Raw genomic sequence first — 23,675 nt, 5'->3', positions numbered from 1 at the left:
TGTTTGTTACTTAATGACGAGCTATAAGAAACGTGGAATTTCTAGATTCCCACTAAACGTAACCTGAAATTTTCTTTTTATGTTTATGAAAATTCTTTTGGACATACGTATTTTCGGACTTCTGTTAAGAACTCCATACCGTAAAACGAGTATGACAATATTTTTTAGTTATTACTAACGTTTAATAAAATATCGTTTTAAAAATAAGATTAACATTGAAGCGACTCTATAATTTTTTGTTCTCAATATTTCAATCGCTTGTGGTTGCAATTGATGTCATGGGTCTGACAGAAAGCTGTCTTTTGTTCATGTAATGCATAGGACAAGGACAATTAGCTGTTTGATTGTTTTTGTAATTCATATGTAATTTTTACAAGTTTTTATTATACAGTACGACCATGATTTACAAGCACGCTATCGGTCGACCAATTGAAGATTGATGCTCTGTTAGCGATTTAATGCCCTATAGGTTCGGACACTTTTTTGCGTGGAGCCAATGTCCATTTATTGGTAAGTCAAAGGGTTAAGGTAAACTTTTAATTAGAGCGATAAGCGAGAGAATTGTAATGTCAAATAAAAAATTACTGATAGGTACATAACGCAATCGTCAACTTTCCCAAAACTCGACGACTCGGAAATTTGGACTTTACAAAATAACAGGATTCGAATTGATAATTATCATTGATAATTATCTGGATAAATATGCTTTATAAAATTATGTTGATGTTTATAAAATTAATTGGAATAACAAAATGCTACCGCTAGCAATGTCGTGCCATGTGTTTGTATCAGAGACATATCCAAATTCCAAACGTGTCAAATGCCAATCTCAAACAAAGTCACAAACGAAATCGTTTTTCCAAAGATTTCTCTTTGTGTTTATTTAGTTTTTTGTTTGTAGTTTTTAGTAAAAAATCAAAGAGATAAAACTATGAATCAGTATGGATAATTATCGAATATACATCGGATAATTACCTGATAATTATCAAACAAAAAAAACATGTAGATAATTTCGAACCCTGCAAAATAGAACTGTATTGTTATGATTCTTGATGGATGGATATGGAATGAGATACGGGTACAACATATTAAAAGATTGAGTCAAAGTTATTTTTCTGGTGGTCATGCCACGTAAATGCCAGCTCTTGTACAAAATACGGACTTGCGCCTCGGTCAGTATACGGTGATATTGTTCCTCGTGGTTACGTCCAATATGATCAAAATATAATTGGTACCAATCAAGCAACGCATTCTAAAAGGCTCTACCTCCGCAATGTTTACAAAAGTTACCAATATAAATGGTAAATAAGCTTTATTGGATTCAGAATAATTTCCGAGTCCTAATGTTATTTATTATATTCCATAGTAACGACAAAGCATTGTCGTTCATTGTTTAAGTTTGAAAGCAACATATGATTTATCAAAGTAAGGCTTAGCGCGCATTGTGGTAAAATTCTGAGAGGAATTTTGCCGCAAAATCTGTGAAAGTTATGAAATATTTTGCTTGATCTGCGTTGATTCTTTTACCAGTGCGCGCTTAGTGTAAACAAGTTTTTTTGTAAGAAGTTGTTAATATTGCGTTTCTTAAGCAGAATGCCTATTCCGCGTGCCTATACCCTCTTACCTATTCAATATACTTTAATGACATTTGTGCAAACAACAATTTGAAAGACCTTTTTTGTTTGTATCGACATATCACTTTGATAATTCTTATGTTAAGCTTTCAAATAGCGTTTTTTATTGACTGAAGGTTATTTATATTGCTGTAGTTATCAGGAAGTTTGACATATACACATTTGCCGAGGTTCTAGTTTTCTATGAAATATTTATTGTTATAAAAGTGATAAAAATACCATGACCATGTGATCAAAAATCAGATCTTATGAAAACACACTACATCACGAACAGTATTTTAAATTCTCACATAAATTTATTTATTTGGTTGCGGTGGCTGGTTATTATTAATAAAAGTTTCTGAATTTTACTTAGTAGTTTTATTATTTTATCTTAAAGTCAAAATAACGGAAAAAATATAAACTTAAAAACTAGGTCTACTTTTTTACGCTCCGTAGATAAATTCAACCATAAGAACAGAATCTCATTTATGTTCTTGGAAAATAATTTCGAAAAAAAAACCGTGGGTCCATTCTTCCCTAACAATTTAAAATACACACATAAACCAAGAATTCTTATAAATTTAAGCTATTCAACAAAAAATAGAATCAAATCTATATTAAGTAACTATAACTAAGGAAGTAATAAGTAAAGCGTCTACGATGAGTACAGCTAAGAGCCACTTTGCCCACCACACTGCCTAGTTTTTGTGTTGAACGCCACTGAACTGCCGTATCCATACTAAGTGCGTATTTTGTATGGAATATGGTCTAAGTTGTCCAACTCTAAGGGCACCTTCAAATTAGACGCTTTTAAAGGCGCTGCAGTGGCGCCATTGTTGCACTGCAGCTGCGCCACTACTATTTTTCATACAATATTTAGAAGCGCAGTTACAGACAGCGCCATGCGCCACTGTCGTGACACGCGAGCGCCACTTTTGCAGTCACAATAAATGAACTAAAAATTACTGCAGCGTTACAGACTGCAGGGCTTCTACAAGCGTCTAATTTGATACAGACTTAAGATTAATAAAATTAAAACTACAGATTAACGATGCTTCTTCTTTCCATACTTTCTCTAATTTCGCTCCTGTAATGATCATCCATTACCCTTGTCTTTTCCATTCGGTTTGTTGCAACTCTTTTAATCTCCTCAAGCACAGTAGGATAACAAGCGATTGAGCTTTCAAAATCAGCTCTTTCAAGTCGAAATAACTCACAGTTTGTTACAGCAACTACCGAAGCTGTTCGAAATCGATGTTTCATTACAAGTGCTATTTCGCCAAAGAAGTCTCCATCGTGTAAATGACATACTTCTTTCCCTGATTCTGAATATATTGCCACTGTACCTCTGTCTATGAAGTACATGCAGTCTCCTGAAAAATAGTAAACCACGTAGTTCTTTTACAAGATATTCTTTCCAAATATCACCCTGTAAAACAGATTAGAATGAGGGTGCACGAAAACATAATTTAATAATTCAGGCGTTACTTCGCGTGGTTCAATCCGACTGATAAAAGAAATACGATATTATAGAACGAAATGCGTTTGTTAAATTCATGCACAAATTAATTACTATTAATAAGGGATAAAGGAGGGCACGATATTTATTCAAATAGGGAATAATAAGACTAACTACTTTTAACAATAATTAGGTACTTCCAATTGTTGTGGAATACTCTACTTTGAAGTATTCTGCAATTCTGGCGTAATGGTACATTTAAAAAATGGAAGTAAACTAATTTGCTATTGCACGAACTCAGTGAAGGTTATGCAAATAATCTGGGCTTGTGTTGAATATATATACTCGTATGTATATGTAGGCAGCAAATAAGCATATGGTGCGCTTGATGGAAAGCGATCTATGAACGCTATGCAACACCAGTGCGTCAACAGCGCGTTTGCAACCCTTTAGGACCCTTCTCAAACCCCCTTTGAAGGACTCCATGCTGCATTCCTGCGGGAAAACCCCGACAGGGAGTTCATTCTACAACCTAATTGCACGTGGGAGAAAGCTCCTCTGAAACCGTACTGTACGAGAGCACACCGAGCTTTTTGGACGCCAGCTTAACTGCCATCTAAGTGACTATGGAACTGAACGTCACAAGAGATGTCGACGCCAAGGATCCCGATACTCTCCGAGATATTTAATGGCTTGTTCTGGAACTGAAGGTCTACAGCAAATGGTGTCTTTTTAGCGGTGAAAGCGCGAACTTGTGTCTTGATGGGGTTAAATTGGACTAAGTTTAGTCGTCCCCAATCAGAAACCCTCTCCAGGGTTTTTTCATGTAATTTTCCCACCCACGCTTCGCATAAAACAACACATACGCATCTACAATCACAAACATGACCATCAAAATTCAACACTCAGGACCTGTTGATTGTTTAACTTTGACCGAGAGTCGAAAGAAAAAACTTTAACACAAGCGTAACTATTTAGCACGATTTAACCTTCAATGGGTCTACGGCATTTACCTACGGAGTAACAAAGAAATTCAGTTCAAATTTTAATGGTGCACGATTAGTTTATGTTTTATTAGTGTACAATATTTAACTTGCAATTACCTCACTGTAACCTTCCAGTGAGGTTAGGCGCATTGACTTACCAGAAGTATTTATTTTCAATATTATGTCCCCAGCAATAAATATTACGATTCCCAACTTCATGCCAATCTGTAGATGCAATTGCCGTGGCAGTGTCTTTAAGAATTCTACATCGCTTATAAGCTGCCTTCCGGAGTGCATTAAAATGTCTTCACGGAGTTGACCTGACATACATGCTATTATACGGGATTCCTATATTGTACGAAAATAATATTCAGATTAAAGTAAATACACACATCAAAAGTGTCTAGGGATCAAGTACGTTTAAGAGTATTGCTGCAATTAGGGTTAATTATATTAACTTTTTTGTATCGCTATTGATACTTTTTAGTGAGTTTTAACATTTAAATAAGGAATATTGTTTAAAATTCGATAATAAGAAGAAAATCGATTGTCAATGTGGTTTTGTATAAAAATGAGTTATAGCGTTTTGACAAAATCATTACAATATCTGCATCGGAACCGAAACAATTTACATTATTATGGAGAGACGACATCATTTAACCCGAGAAGTGATGATGCGAGCCGTCGGAATGTTCCAGGCAACGTGCTGTGGCTTTCACTCTTAACACTACACAGAGCGTCATAAGTCGCATCTGGACGCGCTATCGCATGATGGGCAGCGTGGCCGAGCGACATGGAGGACGATCTCGCATCACGACTCGCAGACAGGACCGGTATATCCAAAATACTGCTCGACGGAATCGTACCATGACCGCCATGATGTTGGTTACGAGGCTCCACAGCTCCTCAGGCTTGCTAATAAGCGATCAAACAATCCGAAATCGTTTACGTGAAGTGGGTCTGCGATCCCGAAGGCCGCTCAGAGTTCCACCTATTGCACCCTGCAATCGCAGGACCCGTTTACGATGGGCTCGCGAACACAGAAACTGGGAGGAAGAAGACTGGCGCTATGTGTGCTTTTCGGATGAATCCCGCTTCGGTATGAGACCGGATACAAGACGTACTCGAGTTTGGAGAACATCTGGACGTCATGAACGTTTGAGATATTGTCAGGAAGTTCATCCATATGGTGGGGGAACAATAATGATATGGGCCGGTATTTGGATCGGCGGAAGAACCGATCTCATTTGGATCATGGGTAACCTCAATGCTCAAGTTTACGCAGAGAGGATTGTTTCAGATGTTATCATCCCTTTGCGAGGCCAGTTGGGTGATTCATTTCAACTAATGCATGACAACGCACGTTAACACGGCTAGAGTCGTAACACGCATTCTTGCTGAAGCTCGTATCAACGTTCTGCCGTGGCCTGCTCAATCGCCAGACCTCAATCCAATTGAGCACGCATGGGATATACTTCAAAGAAGAGCTATGCCGAGTATGCATACCGTACATACTCTACAACAATATTTTGACTTGTTACAAAACACATGAGCGGCCATTCCTCAAAGTGATTTTGATGAACTCATCTTAAGCATGCCAAATCGCTGTAATTGTGTGATTCGTGTTAATGGTGGAAATACAGATTATAAATTTTCTTATCTTTACAATAAAAATGAGCAAAATCATCATTTTCGCCATTTTTTTGTCATTTAATTGACGCCGTTAATTTGAGTTTTTTCCCACAATTTGCAAAAACATCAATTTTAGTTTATTTTAATTGAATATAGGGGTAAGCGGTTAAATAAAACATAAGCATTAAAGTAAGAAGTCGTCCTGGAAGACTGGATTTGGTAAATATTGCTTAAATAATTTTTATTTCAAAAATATTCACTTGATCCCTAGACACTTTTGATGTGTGTATTTATTTATCCGCGTGGCATAATTCACGAATAAAAATAAATGAAGTCTTCACAAAAGTCTTTCGTGTATGGTCTGGCTGAAAATACTACCTATTTGAATTCTTCATACGGGTTTCCATTTCGTTATTTTATTATACAAACAGATTACAAATTAGCTTAAGAACTAAAGCGATGTAACATAAACGCATATTCATAGCGTTGCGCTGCGCGAAGCGGTTGATTTTGCATGCAGCATTCGAGCTTTGGTGGCGAACTTGGTTGGCTCGCCGCATTGACTGTACGAATGCTGATACCGTAACATGTTAAGTTACACTGACATTAACTGGTCAGTAATCCGGAGAGCTAGTAGAGGATGATTCGGCGTAGGGAAGTGAGCGTGCCTTACAGCTCCGCCACCAATGAGGAGATTTGTAGTCTATTTAGAGGCGGCGGCTCAACGGTGGCAACCGTTAGTCGTGTTGAGCGCGACAGAAAGTATGCAAGCCTACATCTTCGGTACCTATCTGGAAAATAGAGAGAGTGCTGTACTTGCACCCGGGGCGGCTCACCTAAGGCACTAGGCTTACAGAGAACCGGAATGAAGTCCGTGCAAACGTGCTGATCCGGGGTTAGGACCTAACTTAGATAGGCCCTGTGCGGGTTCGCTCGCACAGGTCATAGTGCCCTTCTCGTATACTTTAGGTGTAGGTAGGTAGGGCCATTATAACCAAAAGTAAATGTAGAAAAATATGAGCCTGGTCAGTCGTCACCTTTAACCCTTAACTATAGTCGTGGAAAAAAAAAACGCTTCTATAGTCGTGGGTCCAATGGACACATGCGTTTTGGAATGGTGATAAAATACAAAGTATGATGATATATGTATATAATATTTTTTTATTCAAAGTATTATTTGAACTTTAACAAATGCTGTGTTGTATAAAATTAACGGTAGGAACATATATATCAATATCTATTTATATCAGTAGTAATTTTCTTAAACTGAAACTAGGTCAACTAAAAACAATAAAAAATTAAACAAATGTCAAAATCCACAATCAAAACTTATTTCTTACATTTCTTTCTCATTTCTTTGAAAATATATTGTTTTACAAAAATAAAATAAAATTAAAATGTCACCTCGTAAAAAAAACTAGTGCAATTTAACCTAATTAAAAACATGAACAGCACACAGTTTTTACATATGTCATGTAAATAGGCAGATCATGTAAGGTTCACATAAAGATAATTTCAACTTTATTTTCATTAGATTTTCGCTATCAGATATTTCAAAACATTTCATGATCACTAATTCCGACCAAATCCTCGTTATTATTTGAAAACTGTTAGTCAGAATTTGAAGTTATAGCATTGCGTGCAGATATAGAATTTTCGCGATTTCTTCATCATCGCTGTCTAAATCAGTGTTCAACCATTGCTGTAATATGTCTTCTTGAATTACTAAGATACTTTTTCGATTCGCATGACTAGAAACTGAATTAAAAAACAAAAATGGATAAAATATGTCACACAAAAAACTTACGTATTTATAGCCGTGGGTCCATTGGACCCACGTGTAAACCATTACTCCAGTTTGGAGCAACGAGCAAAACACGTCCATCTCACAGTGTGCGCTTTGGCGTGACATCGGAAGGTACTGAGGAGTAGGAAGAGCTGCGTCGCCTACAGCGATTCCTACGCGAGTTTAAATAACGAACTTGGACCCACAACTATAGTTAAGGGTTAAGAGACACGACGCCGACGACGAGACCAGCAGTATGTCGCGGTTTGGACTTGTACCGCTTATTGCAGAGTGAGAAAGAATAGCAAACCAAAACATATTAGCAGTTGAGTGATATAGTGTGATTAGAACTAGCTAACACAGTGCAATTTATGTGTAGGGCTATGCCACATCGCTCATTGCAGTACTAATGCGTTTGGAATTAAATTTTAAATAATTTTCATACCACAAAGAAATGAGACTGGAATCGGATAGCGTAGAATTTTAGGATTTTTTTCTTAAGTCTGGGTGGAAATTTTCTAAGTTCCATGAACGTCTGGACTTGCTTAGCCATTATAAAATATTTTGCTCTGGCTGACTCAAGGCCGAACGCCTTTATTGTGTAGTTGAAAGTTCCTTGCAGGATGATTATCTAAAAGAAATAAATTGACTTTATCTTTCCTGATGCGTACGGGAAAGGTGAGGAATTCTTCTTCCTTCTTTCTGCTTTTATTACCTATACATAGTTGATACGGAAACAAGGACATTAGTGGGGGTAATTAAACATTTGCGATTGCGATTTACGCAAAGATCTTGAGGGGCACTGCCACTGCACCCGTAACCCTGAGACATAAGTTGACAACTCAAATGTGCCTGTAATTTCACCAGCTCCCTTAACCCGTGAAAACAGGAACGCAGTAATGCTCACATTACTGCATAGCGGCAGTGATAAGTAAGGTGGCAGTACTGCACTAAACGAACTCTCACAAGGAGCTCTACTGCTACCGAATACTCGAGTGGTTTTTTAATAGGTCTAAGAAAATCAGTATCAGGTTTGTATATAATTTTTTCAATCAACAGCAAGCATTAAAATAACAGTAGTTAAGTACATAGCAGGGGAAAAGTCAAGAGATTTAGGTTCCTGAAAAACCAAATTAGGATTATGAATCTCAAAACCTTTTTCCTTTTTAAACGTCAGCATGGGAACTCGTTTTTTCCTTGCCAAAATCATAACAATGCTAGTCTTCACCAGCAGGGGCGTTTAGCGGCGTAATTGATAACAACAAAATTAAAATGTCAATGAAATTACTTTCAATATAATTGGTTCTAATTGCAACATACAACTAAAGTCTCTAAAGTATATCATTACATGTTTTCAGTGTTTAATAAATGACTAATTAAATCATTATAATTCCAAGTTATGGCTATTAGAGGCTATCAGGCGCAAAAGTAGTGTAACCCACATTCAATTTTTCTACAACATTACTTTAAATGTAATATTCTTGAAAAAAACTGCATGTGGGATAAAACACTTGCACTGATAGTCTCATTTAATCAAAATGTGATTAGAGGTGGTCATTATTATAATAACACATAAATTTGTAATGCATTATTCTTACGCAACGTATAACTCGCCCATTTCTGTCGCCAAACATGTCAGCATTACTATGTTCCGGTTTTGAAGGATAAGGGTGCTGGTGAAATTACAGGCACATGGGACTTGTCAACTTATGTCTCAGAGTGTCGGGCGCAGTAACAGTGCCCCTCAGATCTTTGCGATTTAAAGCTCTGAGTGCCACTGTTATGGACAGACGTGTAGCTCACCATCAGGCGCATAACTTGTTAGTCCCGTCACTAAATATTATTTAAAAAACTCATTAACGTACAACTAGCCAACCCACTGTTGTTAACCTGTTGTGCACCGTGAGAACTAGCAGGTATGCAACATAACGCACACGCACACACTCAACATAGCCCGGCACGTCCATGTTCATTTTTAGAGCCCTCTAATAGGAAACTCTATTGAGGTCACCGAACAAGGTGCCAAGTTCTTCCAGCGATTCTGCCATGACCACGACATCATCAACAAATCGAATTGTTATCTATTATTTTACTATTATAAGTAATATATTTGAAACTTCGATATTATGCTATATGTAATTGGAATTATGTCGATATTAATATATATTGATAGCGATAGGCAGTTAATATCAGTTATGTACATACCTACTTAGTTGTCTATGGTTAATATCAATCAATTTTACATACAACTGGTGCCGAAAACAGCCGTTTTGTTTTGGTTAATTGGATAATGTTTGTAGTCAACAACAATTTATTATTTTTTCATTATTCATGTACCTTTGCTACAATCCAAGAAATAATGAAAAAATATTCAAAGCATCCTGTATTAGCTTCCGTTGTGGTGATGATACCGGTATTCTCTCGTAGCATGGCAACTGCAATAGAAATCATGCCATTAGTTAAAATGATCAGCTTACGATATTTATAATCTGTTGTTTAGTCTCTACGCATCGAGTACATAACCAGACATAGAGACGAAATGTCATTTAATTTGTTTGAAAACTATTGCCAAATCATTACGGTCACAACTGCGCTCTGATTGGCCAGCCCGAATTCGAAACATTTGACGGGTGTCGTCAATTGTTTCACTTCAAATGGATCAGTTTAACTTGAGCTTTGCTATAATGGACTACAATTGAAAAATTACATATTTAATATTTTAATTACCGATGAAATGTGATTCCGTTTGTTTAGTAATTAGACGTTTAGCCGTTTTTCCCACACCACCGAATAGAACAGCCGTCTGTTATATATTCGAGCCAGCCCTGGTTGTATACTCGATGTCTCTACGATATCACGTATCAGATAGATGATGACGTGCCAGACACCCACTCCAATAATTTGGTCTAAAACTAGGAATACCCTGTACTATAGTATAAGAGTAACGAGAGCTTATCATACAGCTCCCAAGGTTCAAACAGACCAACGATGTCATATTTTTCACTCTTCTTGATATCTTACTGTAGATAGTATGAAAAGCGACTTAACATGATATTTATCTTTTAAGGTATAATAAAAAATGTGAAACTACACAAATATCTGGCCTACTAACCAGCTCTATGTAAAGAATACACGAACTTTGTGGATAAAGTTTCATTCCACAAACCGGCAGTAGTCATCCAGGAACAATTTCTTGGATTTTCAGGGAAAAAAGTCCCTTCTCCATAATATTCTGTAGCGAATTGAAAAAATATATTCCATTGCAGATACAAGTACAGGAGTAATGCCACATGCACTGCCATTTCTTTTCTCACCTAAAAAAATATTTTTAATGAGCATATAACTGCCTCCGTGGCCGAATGGTTACCATGCCGGACTGCCACGCAGAGGTTCCAGGTTCGATTCCCGGGCCGGGAGAAATGTTTGTATGGCCTGCATTTATTTCTCTCGTGAGTTTGGGTGTAATTTGTGGTTGTCTATGTATGTGTCCATGGCACCCGCGACACAGGATTTCCCTAGTGCGGGGCTATGTTGAGTGTGTGCGTTATTATAAAAAAAAAAATAAAAAAAAAAAAAAATATTTAGTACGTTATATTAAAATTAAGTAACAAAAAAATTATTTGTCAAACTTTTATACAGGGTTCGAAATTATCAAAAGATTCGTTTTCTTTGATAACTATCATATAATTATACCCGATAATTATACATGAAGTCATAGTTTTGTCTGTTTAATTTTTGACTAAAAATGTTGAATAGTGAGTAAAATAAATAAAAACGAAGAAAAATCATTGAGAAAAGGATTTGGTTTTTACTTTTTTGAGATATTTCACACGTTTGGATACAATCACAAGACATGTCACAACATTCCTAGCGATAGCATTTTGTTGTTGAAATTAATGTTATTCTTTTTTTTCTGGTAGCACTAGGGAAAACCTGTATCGCGGGTGCAACACAGAGGTCCCAGGTTCGATTCCCGTGGCCGTGAGAAATATTTGTATGGTCTTCATTTATTTCTCTCGTGAGTTTGGATGTAATTTGTAGTTGTCTATGTGTGTGTACAAACACATAGACAACTACAAATTACACCCAAACTCACGAGAGAAATAAATCGAACCCGGACCTCTGCGTGGCAGACCAGCACGGTAACCGTTCGGCCACACAGACATGTATAAATTACCAAGGTATATTATCAAGATAATTATCATGATAATTATCTCTTAGAACCCTGCTTTTATGTGACAATTAATTTTTTGGACAAAAATAAAATAAAATAAAATAAAAATAATTATATTAAAATATAAATTTAATAACAATAATTGTTCTAAATATATTGGAACCATTGGAAACCATTGCTAAACGTGCCCAATCCTCACGCCTCATTTACGTAAACACTCTTTAGAAACCTGTGCCCTGTGCCCGGAGTGGAAAGTTTAAAGATCAAAGAAAGATTGATGATGTTGTTGTTGTTGTTGTTGTTGTTTAAAAGTACACGTTTTACAGAAATCATACTGTAAATAGTAATGATAAAATGTAATTGTGGAAACACAAAATGAAATATCCATCCAGAAAACACTGTCAGCTTACCCCAACTTTTTTGACTTTCATTAAATTATTTGAATATTTATAAAGTATGGGTGTCCTTAAAATCTTTGCCGAATCTAGTATTATTGCCCAACGTACAGATATTATTGTATTCGCTACATGGGCGTTAAATTTCCCCAATATGGAGACTATGTCGATTAAAAAATAGGTTTTCAGATATTTCCATATAATTTTCTTCAATTCCAGAACAACATGCACGGATTTCTTTTCTTCGACGTATCCAGTAAAACAGTTAGCTATTATAATCACAAGGTAAATAAATTCTAGGCGCTCGAATTGAATCCCTTGCTGTAATAAAATAGAAAAAATCAAATGCGACACTCGAAAGGATTTAGTTACACTCACAGATGTGTAGGAATTTATCGGCATATTATGTATTATCGGCATTCTACAGAATGCCCAAAATGTTCTTCGAAAAACTTAGCATTTAAAAAAATAGAACAAGCCAAAGACTTTCAAAAGAATTTCATATAAATAGTTAATTATTATGCAAGGCTGCAAATTGGTTGTTTGACGCGAGTACTTGTACTGAAACCTGAGCAAGCAAAGGAAGCTAAGATTGAACCACGAGGGAGTGGTTCAAAAATAGATTCCTGAACCTACCAAGGGCTTCAGGGCACAAGACGCAAAACAACTTTGCTGCCGAGCGAAACACACAACTTTTCACCTCACTATAACGAGGAATATGGTAGATGAAAGAAAAACAGAACATCCATTTTTTTAATAAAAGAAAAAGTTTATTTTCGGATTCGTTCTGAATTTACACCTCATCAATTTATATTCTTGCTTGTACTTTTATTTTGTGTGATTAGGTGATTATTGAAATTATTTGAGTTCTTCGACGAGTGAAAATAATTTAATAAACACGTTTTAAATTATTACATTAGCTGTCATTGTAAATTTAATAATATAGTGTTTTAATAAATACTTTAATATTCATATAATTAAATCATAAGAATAAAATATACCAACGGATTTATATTACATAAATGAGTAATGTACGACAAATCGCGTCGTTGAACGTGTCATTATCTTTTTTTTTCAAGGGAAGAAAAAGTTAGGTGCACCCAATGATATTATACTGGGTGCACCACAGTCCATCGTCAAGTACGAATTTCAAAAACCTTTTCCACGCTAGTGTGCAAAAAACGATTTTGCGCGCAGATTTCTAATGGGAAAGAAAGTCTATCCGACCTAGTGAGGTGAAAAATTAATTATTTCTTCCGCCAAGCAGGTTTCCTGTAATGAAAACTCAGTTATCTAGATACTGCCTTTTTTTCATGGCCTTACTAGAAATACTTTAAAATCCAACTTTGACTTCCTAGATGAGTCGTTTTGTACTACGATGCAGTAAAACCATTTCTAGAAGTCCGGAATTCGAAAAAGTAATTAATTATAATTTGGTGGTTTTAACAACTCTGTCACTCCTAGTAGCTATATCTATACATGTACCTATGTATGTGGAACACCTTTTTCTGATTATCTCATATAGGAGATCTCAAAACGCATACAACTGGGATGGACTACATTCGGTAAGCTAGATGACATTCTGAAATCGGTTGATACATGACTTGAATACAATGTTTGAAGCCTCGCTTGTTCAATCAATTTGTCCTGCCCACCCAGAAGGCTGTGTGTGAAGAGCCATGGAGCGAATCATGTGCGGCATCAAACTTATAGATTGAATTTCGAATACCTAAATCCAAAGACAAACTAAGATCCAGGACATAGCATAACGAACTTAAAATGGAGCTGGGCAGGATATGTTGCGAAGTAGTTTCGTAGTGAAGACAAATGAAGTAAAGCAATAACGGAATGGTGGCAAATAAATAATAATATAATAATAATTGTCAAAGTTGCGGGCCGTAGATGGATATGACTAGCACAGGATCGTGGTGAATGACACAAAATATGGAAGGCATATATCAGTAGGTGAAACCGGGCTGTGGGTGATGATGATGACGGGTCAATGAGCGAAGCGCTGACTCATTGTCAATGATATTATAAGCTCATTACGATGTCTCTAGGTACCTAACGTCGCGAAGTCACAGGAATGTACTTACAAATTTTATTTTATCCGTTTCACAATAAAAAATAGTAACAAAAGCATTTAGCACAAAAAGACATAAAACTGTTAAAGCCTCCAGCCATACTCGTAGTTTACTATAAGGGTGGATTGATAAGGGATAATAGGTAATTTGTCGGCATATCTCTTGCTGAAATGCCGCATAAGACCTGTTAACGAATTCTTTATTATTTTTGATACTTAAACAATCTCACGAGTCACTTTCGGGCAAAATAGCTGCATTAAAGTTGAACATTTTTTCATGCAGTTAAGTTCCCCGCTCTCCTTGCGCACAAAATTAATAAAACAAATACTACAAGTGCAACTAAGTGTTTCGCCTCTCTACGAAGCATCTTCAGGAGTCAATTGTTCGATGCTCGGCCGAAGAATCAATTAAATAAAAAAAAAAACTTTCACTGGGTTTGCGGAGTAGCAAACTAATTTACTTCCAATTTGTACTGGTGTATCATTACGCCAGAATTGCAGAATACTTTAGTGTAGATTATTCTACAACAATTGGAACTACCTAAGTGTTGTTAAAAGTATTATTTATAGTCATATTTCATACTTGAACAAATATCGCGCTCTCATATCCCCCTTATCAACGGTGGTTAGTTTGTGAATAAATTTGACGATCGCATTACGTTGTGTAATATCGTATTTCTCTTTTCTATCGGATGGAACCATACAGATATGCCCTTCAAAGTATGAGTCATGGTCCTTTTTTCTTTGGTTTTTCGTTTTGAACTCAGGGCATTGAAAACTGTTTTCACTGTCATCATTCTTCATTGTATGATGCTTGAATGCAAATACGATGACGTGAAAAAAATGTTTCAAATCTTTAATTTATAGGCTTGTGCCAGTGTCTGTTTTATAAGAATAACATAAAAATTAAAGTTCTGAAGTCTAATTTACTGTTTTGCAATGCTCACAATGCTCTTTTTCTATTTTCTATTATATTCTATTTCCTTTCACAAAATTTGCCAAAACGCGCCAGTCGGTTTTCTTTTTTTTTTTGGTACTTTTTCCATTGGAAAAAGCAAAGGCACTATACCGCCGTACAGCCAAGACTGAGAGTAATTTCTTCCTTGTATCCCATTACAAAAATTAAATGTTTTCGATAATGCTTCTTACGATCTAATATAAAAATGGCTAACATTCCTTCAATTATTTAGGTAGGTAATACTAGGTAATACTCTTCATGAATATTAGTATATTTTCCTTGTTTTGATGAAAATGGAGGTTGATGGTATATAATTATGTAGACCATCTTCAGTTGAGCGCGGGATATCCTCGAGTTTGCTATATATTTTCAGCAGTTGATCAATAAGGCTAAGACGTAATAAGTTGAATGATAGATAGATCAAAGAACATAATGATTGACAGATGACTACGGAAAAAAACTATCTGGAGATAAAAATAAAACGAACTCCGCCTAGAACGAAGATATTTTCTGTGTAGAGCACTTTTAAAAGTTTGTGAGATATTTCAGGGGTGGTAACAACCATCAATACAAACCGCGTTTACTGTGAGCATTTTGCTCTTATCGCGGAAAAGAGTGTATAATCGTTATTCGTATTGATAAATGGAATCACCTGCAAATATTTTATATTTCTTACTTATAAAATCTTTGATCACCTCCTAAAAGCACGGCTTTCGGGTGTCACCCTTTATATTGCATATCCATTTAAGTAATTATAACTTGTTATAATTATTAATACGAACATTTAGAAAAAAATCCTTCGATCTGGCCGGATTCGAACCGACGTATTCTAGCAACTGTGCCAGACGATATGCCAACTAAGCAACGGAATTTTTTGTAAGTGTTTGATCTTTGTATTAATAATTGTAAGAAAGTAGTACAGTAATTTCACAAAAAAATATTTGAATATCATGGTGATGAAACATCTTGACATTCAATAAAATACTTAATTATAGCTTTTTATTATAAAAAGAAAGTGCGCGAAATCGGATTCATTCCCTAGTTTGCCACCCTCAGAGGTGGAATATTTTCTTCAAATTTAAATGGTACCAGTACTGAGGTGCCCTCTTTCCAACAAAAAACAAGAAAAGAATGCCGAATGAAAAGAGTTATCGCATTACATACAAACAAAACGCAGCCGATCCCGAGATTTCCTCCTTTTTTAAAGTTAAAAATAAAATAAAACAGCCAAAAAGCAATAAACAAAATATAACGACTATTACAATTCATCCTATCATTTGCGCGGCTGTGGCGCCTAGAAAGACCTCATTCACGGTGGGCCCTACGTGACCTGGAGATGGGCTATCGGTTGACTCGAACCTGTGAGATGAACTATCGTTTGACTCGAACCGTATAAATAATCCAGGTTAGAACTATCCGGAATTCCCCACCTGAAAAAATTGTCCTTACTCCGCCGACTATTCGTTGCCGCGCGCAGCTTGCGTAATCAGTTAGATGTCATCAGAATATCAACGCTGCAAACTTATAAAATTGGCAGCATTGTGCTGAACTGAAACCTTTTCAGTACATTATTTGTTGTAACCTTCGTTTTCTTGTTATATGTAATGTGCTGAATAAATGCTTTATCTATCTATCTCCGGTCAACGTGAGTCCGAAGCGTATTTAAATACTTTCAGAAGGGCCATGGCATTTATGTTCAGGAGAAAGACTCTTAGAAATTACCTGTAACACTTCTAACAAACTTACGATAATGAATAAATATCTGTATTTGTGTAAAAGCTTTATTTAAGGCCTTTTTATTAAGTTTTAAATAGTTGTATCTGAGGAGTCTCCTCTGTGATCTTTTAGTAGTTTCCAAGAGAGTACATTTTTCCCCCTCTTCCAGATGTCAGAACAAGATTTCGAACAGAACACAGCGCTTAGTATTACTTGTTCTGTTTTATCTATTAAGGTTATGGTCCTGAAAGTAAGTAATCAATGTAAGTTAAAATCTTCATATATATCAAGTACATACTTCACTTCATCAACCCAATTCATACGTCCCATTGTTGTCCACGGGTCTCCTCTCCGGCGAGGGTTCAGCCATAGTCCACTACGATTGACAGGCGGTAGGCCAAACTGTTATGCTGCCACGGCAAGTACATACTGATGGATTTTTACTGGCTTTCAAAGTGTATTTTGGGGGCTTGGATTGGATTTATACAATTTCAAATTAACAATGAAAAACTGTTTAGAGTGTCGTCTCTGCTACATATTGGAAATGAATCTTTTTTCGGACCTAACATCGCGTATAGTGCTTAACTTTTTTTTTATCTTATAAATAAATACGCTATTTTTAAATCCGGCAAAAATAGTTTCATTTCGGTAACTTTGAAAAACCTTTGGAAAATTTCTACTTCGTTGAATACATTTTGGAAATAAGCATCAATTAAACAGAAGAAGTCGTTGCGGAATCATTCTTATGTTAACTGGAGTGACAATTTTAGAGGCTTACCCCAGACAATATTCATAAATAACGTAGTCAAACACTGGTTTTTTACAGTGGGTATTTTCACATTTCGACATAGGTCCATTGTATAGGTCTTGCTTTATAAAACATGGTAGGAAATCAAAATATTCCTTTACAATATCTGCAGGCACATAGAAATATTTCTTTACATTTTTTTTGTTTATTTCAAAGTTTTTGCTTGTAGTTAATGAGTTCCCATTTACGTCACCAGTATTCATGTTCATGTTTTCGAAGTATGATTCTAATCCATCGTTCCTGTTTTCAAGATCACTGAAACTATTGTAAGAATACAAGTATATATTTGTATTATTTCCATTCGTAGATAGTTTCTTTGCGGTGTCGGAAATTATTTGATATATTTTTCTTTTGGTAAATTCGTAGAGACTCGGTGGGGAACAAGCGTAATATTCTTGCACGTGTCTATAGGGTGGATAGTCCAAGTCGATATCCCATACACGTGAATTTTGTGTAAATTTTAAACGACATCGATTGCCTTTTAAAGTTTGTTGATGTTTTGGGATAATTAAACATCTGAAAATGGAAATCAGTTACAGAGATAATGCAATGTGTATATTATATCAATCTTCTAGTACCATGATGCATATAAGTACTTCTGTATTAATCCATATATATCCCACTCCAGCGGGTTGAGTGAGGAAAGGCAAAAGATAACTTCAAATATTTAGTAGAAACAGTGGTTCAAATGGCAATACTGCCAAAAGTTTGATATATGGTAAAAGGCAACACTGAATCAAAATGTAAATGTAAATAAATGTGAATAAATAAATAAAAGTATAAATAAATAAATATTAGACAACATCACATTATGTTGCTCTGATGCCAAAGTAAGTAGCTAAAGTATTTGTGTTATAAAAATCGGAAATAACAAAAGTAACACAAACTGTGTTACACCAAGACCCGAGACAATATAGAAAAGTTATTTTCTACATTGACCGGCCGGGGATCGAACCCGGGACTTCAGAGTTGGCGACACCGCGAAAACCGTTAAACCGGTCACTCGACCACGGAGGTCGTCAATCGTCAAATCAAAAACACAGAATATTAGTGCCACTGATTGTATTAAACAAACTCTCCATCACTAAGGGTCGTATTCTAGAACTCTACTCCATGCTCAAGTCAGGATTGCACTGGAAACACAAGCACTGGAAATACGACCCTAATGGCAGGGACTTGAGTATGATTTCGAGTGCTTTAAACCATACTCAAATCCTGACTTGAGCATTGAGTATAGTTCTGAAATAAGATCCTAAGTTCACAAAAACTTGTTATATTCCCTATCATCAATGTGTTAATTGTGTATTGTACTAGTTGTTTTTTGATGACTGATCTCTGTAGGTTACTAAACATGGCAATTAAGTAGACGATATAATAAATTACCCAATGTTTAGGCTTCTGGTCTGCTGGTCTCTCAACATATGGTACCAAAGAGAATACGGAATTGTCCTCAAACTGGTGTTTCTCCAGAATCGAAATTCACAATGGTGGTAATTGTACACCGGTCGTTGTGGTAGCCATTCTAACCTGTTGTCTGAAAATTTAAATGATTATAATTTTTTGTACTAAAAAAATATCGACCTCAGAAGGTTGTTTATCCACTTTCGGCGTGTTCATTATCGCAGTCTCCTCAACGATAATTTGAAACGTATATAAAAATCGCCGTCAAAATAAATCATCCGAGCTCAAACTCGCTACATTGTTGTATACCGTTGAGGATTTCCTCTCATAGGTCTGGCATTTCTATAATCAGATCATAATGGAATTAATTACATCTATGTGCGAATGTATATTGACATCCGTTAACGAAAAATGAGTGACATTCAATAAACTTGCCTAATTTGGTGGAATACTTTCAACGAAAATAGAATCATCGAATGACAAATGTCGGAGCAGACCGAAATAATACAGCCGAATGCAGGACATAAACCTTTTTTAAAATCGGTTAAAAAACCGCTTGATTCAATTACGATTTCTATCACATCACTGCATGTTGGTACAGTCTGTGTGTCTGTGTGATATAGGCCTGAATAAATCTGTTCACAGATCCCATGGTCACGGCTGCGTCAGCCATGTTTGTTTTTCAAAACATATATGAGATGCAAATGTCGAGATTTTTAGATCTGAAAAAATATAGTTGATTTCTAATGTGTAGCAATTCCAAAAACCTAAGAAATCGATATTAACTTTATTGCTGATATGAGTGGCGATGTTCCTTGACATTTCAATTTAAATAGTAGTAATATGGTATCGATACATGATAATGTGAAATAAATATTCTATTGGATTCTTGTAATTACTTTCACAGTAGAACAAGATTAAACATTCGTGATGTATGTAAATATAATGTTTACATTAACTATCCCTGATAAACATTAGGTGATGTTCCAGTTAGGTTTAGTGGTCGTAAACTTGGGGTTTAGGAAGACAGTAAGTAGTAACTAGTTTCGATCGGGTACGGTACGGCTATGATAACAAACTGTCCGATATAAATCAACATTTAGAACTTCCTCATTGATTTGTTTGCCCTATTTACTTGTTATCTTGCGTCATTTAAACATGGATTGGATCTAGTCAATAATAATAATTTTATAATAATAATAAAGATTTAAGTTTTCTACATTTAAACAACGCTGTAACTTATTTAACCTTCGTCATCAACCCATTTAAAAGTCTCACTGCTGGGCATGGGTCTCCTCGCTACCCATATTCCACCGCTCTGGTCTAATTTGGGTCGAGGACTTGACACTTTTGTCGAGGGTTGTGAACATTCTTTGACGTGCAGATTTCATCACGATGACCTTCACCGATAAGCTCACTGTAAATTTCTAATTAAATTTCCCTCATAAATGACGAGAATCTCAGAGGTGCGAGCCTGGATTCGAACCCACGGCCTCTGCTTGAGAGGCTGTAGCTCAAACCATTAGGCTACCACTGTATTTTACTCTGCAAATCTAGACCTGCATTGCGAATTCGGCAAGCAGAATTTTAATTGTAGATTCTACTGTCAATTCAACATGGTTAATGGAAACTATCTATCGTCACATTTTTTTTCAAATCTTATTTTTATGAAGTTTACAAGTAATATTAAAGAAACTTAATTACCACAAACTGATAAATACCGAAGGAATCTCAGTTCTGCTATCCTCAATGGTATTTCAGTCAATTCATTTTCGTCTAAAATCAAAAACTTCAAACTCTTTACTTCCCCGATTTCATCTGGTATGCATCTCAGCCTGTTTCCGCTGAGGTCCAGACATTTCAGACATTGCAACTTCGATATCTCCCTCGGTAATTGTGTTATATCATTACCACTTAGATATAGGCTTTCTAAATGAACTAATTTCCCAATGTCGCTTGGTATGCGCGATATTAGATTCTCCTTTAGATAAATATCGGTCACATCGGATTCTTCGCCTTCCAGTCGATATAAGGGGAACTCAGTAAATCCTCTATAGTTCCAATGAAGGACTGTAGCTGGTAGCATTGCACTAAAAAGTTACAATAGCATTTTAGTATTTTCAAATGCTTTCAGAGTCTCGTATAGAACCAAATAGAACATTTATACTAAAGATCACTTTGCACTTGTCACTATTAATTTTCACTTATGAGTTCGTTTAAATTTTTGACAGTGTCGTATAATTCATACAATTGTTTCGTGACTCATGTGAGACGAGCTTTCCTGATTCTCGCGCCAGTAGAACTGCATCCAGAACGCGCTTGGGTAACGTGAATTATTTTTAAAACTATAGCAAGGTCTTTGCTCTAATATATTTCGTTTATATGTAATTTATTATTTCTAACATACCTACAGATAAAGTTATTTTTTCGTATAAAAAGTATAACAAATACATCTTCAATTACTCATTCGACTTTACTACGTCTTCGTAGGTCTTTCGATGATATGTTTTGCATAAAATTCTACGAACATGTAGTTAATAGTATACAAATTGTAGAATTATTTATTGCCATGATTGTTTTTTTGCTACTTAGTTTCATATATATAATTCATAGCGACGTTTACAACAAAAGGTCGCATAGCGAAAAATCTGGATAAATACGTTAAAATAAAAATTAACGGTACAATTTTCGAGGTATAAAGCAATAGTTTCAAGAGCGATATCTTTGTGGGTATCGACAGAGTTGGCTCAGCTCCAAGTCTCCGCAGCCAGGTCGAGGGCACACGAAGCATATTGTGATGATTGGGCAGTAGGCCATCTTTAATATTTGCCAGCATGAACGGTTGACTATATTTTAGTGCGTAACGACACGAGCACCATTCTTACTGCATCATAACTGCGAAATAGCTTTATTTATGTGGTCTGTGGAAATAGCATATGGCATATAGCCGGAAACTACATACCGACTGTACGCTGACTGTATGCAGTCGGCTCGTGTAACTTCACTCTGATTTTCTTTAGCTCCTTCGAGGAAGTGAGTCAATGTAGAGTCAATCCACTGGCCATTCAATAGCATAGACCACTTTATGTAATCAAATTACAGTTTTGCTTCCTGTTTGGATTCAATTAAAATATTAACTATTAGCTGTTCGGAGAGCGTCATAGTATACTGAAGACGCTGCGCTGCTTCGAATTCAGCCCGATCGAAGGAATTTTTCTTAGTGTTCCATCATTGTGTTAATAACTATAACAAACTAGTGGCGTAATATTGCAAAAAATGAATATCGTGATAGTACAACATTGTGATATTCAAAAAACTTCATATTATACTTATTAAAGCGACATCTCTAGTTAACCGCTGTAAAGGTACATACCTAGCTAAGAAAAATTTTCATAGACTTGTCTCAGATGGCGCCACGGCAAAAGTAGTTAAAAACCAAAAACGAAAATTTGCAACAAGGACATGGAAAAATTCGTCAGATCTGCTGGTTCGTTCCGTAGCTGTTGGGAAAGCGTCGCCGTGGTATGCTGAAGATGCTGGTTCGAATCCAACCAGATTGAAGGAATTTTTCTTAGTGTTCGATCTTTTATCTTTTTATGAATAATCATTATACAGATTGTTTTGGTGGTTCCATGGGTAGAAAGAACATCGTATACTGTTATGAACTTTCGTAGTGACAAAGTGTGTCATACGTGTCGTTTCAATTTCGTAAACATAATTTGCTTGAGACGGAAAATCTGGCCTTCGGATATAGCTATGACCGGGTTCTTCTATATCGAGTTCTTAGGTTTTTGCGATTGTTACACATAGGAAATGAAACTATTTTTCCGGATTTAAATCGCGTATATTTGTTTTTTCAAACAAACCGACGTTTCTACGAATACATATATATATATAACATATAAAACAAATATACGCGATTTAAATCCGGAAAAATAGTTTCATTTCCTACGGGTTCTTCTAGTTTAGTTATGCTACGAGTTCCCAAAATTTTTAAGATATTACATACCTTGTGTTGAAAAACTCATTATATCAATTGATGATTACCATCTTGTAGTACATATAACTTATACACCTATAGAGATATAGCAGAGTATAGGGCTATGAAATATTCCATTCCATCACTCTCTCGTAACGCAAGTAGGCGATGAAAAAGTAAATATAGAAATTATTTTTTCGTAATAATCACAACACACCTCTTTTGTCGACTTGGAATCGCATTGAGTTGGTCAGAAAAAACTTTGTATCCATGTAATAAGAGCGGAAAAGGCGTTGAGGCGTCTTACGCATTGCGATTCTGCGTTAATAAATGAGGTGACTCCCTTATAAGTACAATGCATAAAATATATTAATAGTCAGATTTAAACTAATGGTATATTGAAATTGCAATGTGATTGAAATAAACAAGATATTGTTGAAGGAGAAGTTATAACTTATTTCCTTGTATCATATTCTGAACTATGATTAGAGCAATAATTTTAATAATTGCAGCCTATGACACCTCGATAAACTAACTTGATCAAAGTCAATGTTTCTCAGTGTAAGCAGCGTGTTTCATTAACAATTGATAATAATAATAATAATAAATAGAATTATAATATGTGCCAGACAGGCAGCCAACCACACAAATTGCCTGACCTCAAACTAGGAAATTCCCTGTT

General features: G+C 35.8%; 3 protein-coding genes across 3 annotated transcripts in view; 1 reads left to right on the top strand and 2 right to left on the bottom strand.

The window, feature by feature from the left end:
- The window catches only part of LOC113235583 (PAN2-PAN3 deadenylation complex catalytic subunit PAN2), a 36,828-nt gene extending 19,556 nt beyond the window's left edge, over positions 1-17,272 (top strand). The window contains exon 23 of the transcript XR_003310881.1: positions 16,975-17,272. The gene's annotated coding sequence lies outside the window, so the exon portion shown is untranslated. The remainder of the gene's footprint in view (positions 1-16,974) is intronic.
- On the bottom strand, positions 1,988-16,432 carry LOC113235584 (potassium/sodium hyperpolarization-activated cyclic nucleotide-gated channel 3-like). Its single transcript, XM_026471335.1, has 6 exons — positions 16,352-16,432; positions 10,592-10,793; positions 9,817-9,914; positions 7,925-8,110; positions 4,220-4,409; positions 1,988-2,989 (listed from the first exon to the last, which is right to left on the bottom strand). Exons 2-6 carry the CDS (start codon positions 10,779-10,781, stop codon positions 2,655-2,657), a joined length of 999 nt encoding a protein of 332 aa, XP_026327120.1. The 5' UTR covers positions 10,782-10,793; positions 16,352-16,432; the 3' UTR covers positions 1,988-2,654.
- LOC113235912 lies at positions 16,896-22,776 on the bottom strand. The gene is made up of 5 exons (XM_026471835.1): positions 21,977-22,776; positions 20,719-21,104; positions 18,997-19,147; positions 17,584-18,129; positions 16,896-17,049 (listed from the first exon to the last, which is right to left on the bottom strand). Exons 1-5 carry the CDS (start codon positions 22,087-22,089, stop codon positions 16,896-16,898), a joined length of 1,350 nt encoding a protein of 449 aa, XP_026327620.1. The 5' UTR covers positions 22,090-22,776.
- Positions 22,777-23,675: the final 899 nt, after the last annotated feature.

The sequence above is a fragment of the Hyposmocoma kahamanoa genome, unplaced genomic scaffold, assembly GCF_003589595.1.
Source record: "Hyposmocoma kahamanoa isolate Upper Pololo Valley unplaced genomic scaffold, ASM358959v1 88, whole genome shotgun sequence".
Lineage (NCBI taxonomy): Eukaryota > Metazoa > Arthropoda > Insecta > Lepidoptera > Cosmopterigidae > Hyposmocoma > Hyposmocoma kahamanoa.
The sequence above is the reverse complement of the archived record's forward strand: the minus strand, read 5'-3'. Positions and strand labels throughout refer to the sequence as shown.

Excerpts from the sequence above, each read along its gene's own strand:
- LOC113235584 (XM_026471335.1), bottom strand. The coding sequence starts at position 10,781 with ATGGCAGTGCATGTGGCATTACTCCTGTACTTGTATCTGCAATGGAAT. Across the intron at positions 9,915-10,591 it reads GTATTCTTTACATAGAGCTG|TTGCCATGCTACGAGAGAAT; the intron begins GTTAGTAGGCCA and ends TTTCTATTGCAG. Across the intron at positions 2,990-4,219 it reads ATTGAAAATAAATACTTCTG|GAGACTGCATGTACTTCATA; the intron begins GTAAGTCAATGC and ends ACTATTTTTCAG.
- LOC113235912 (XM_026471835.1), bottom strand. The coding sequence starts at position 22,089 with ATGCTATTGAATGGCCAGTGGATTGACTCTACATTGACTCACTTCCTC. Across the intron at positions 19,148-20,718 it reads TCGGTATTTATCAGTTTGTG|ACAACAGGTTAGAATGGCTA; the intron begins GTAATTAAGTTT and ends TTAAATTTTCAG. Across the intron at positions 17,050-17,583 it reads ATTTATGAATATTGTCTGGG|GACCATAACCTTAATAGATA; the intron begins GTAAGCCTCTAA and ends ACTTACTTTCAG.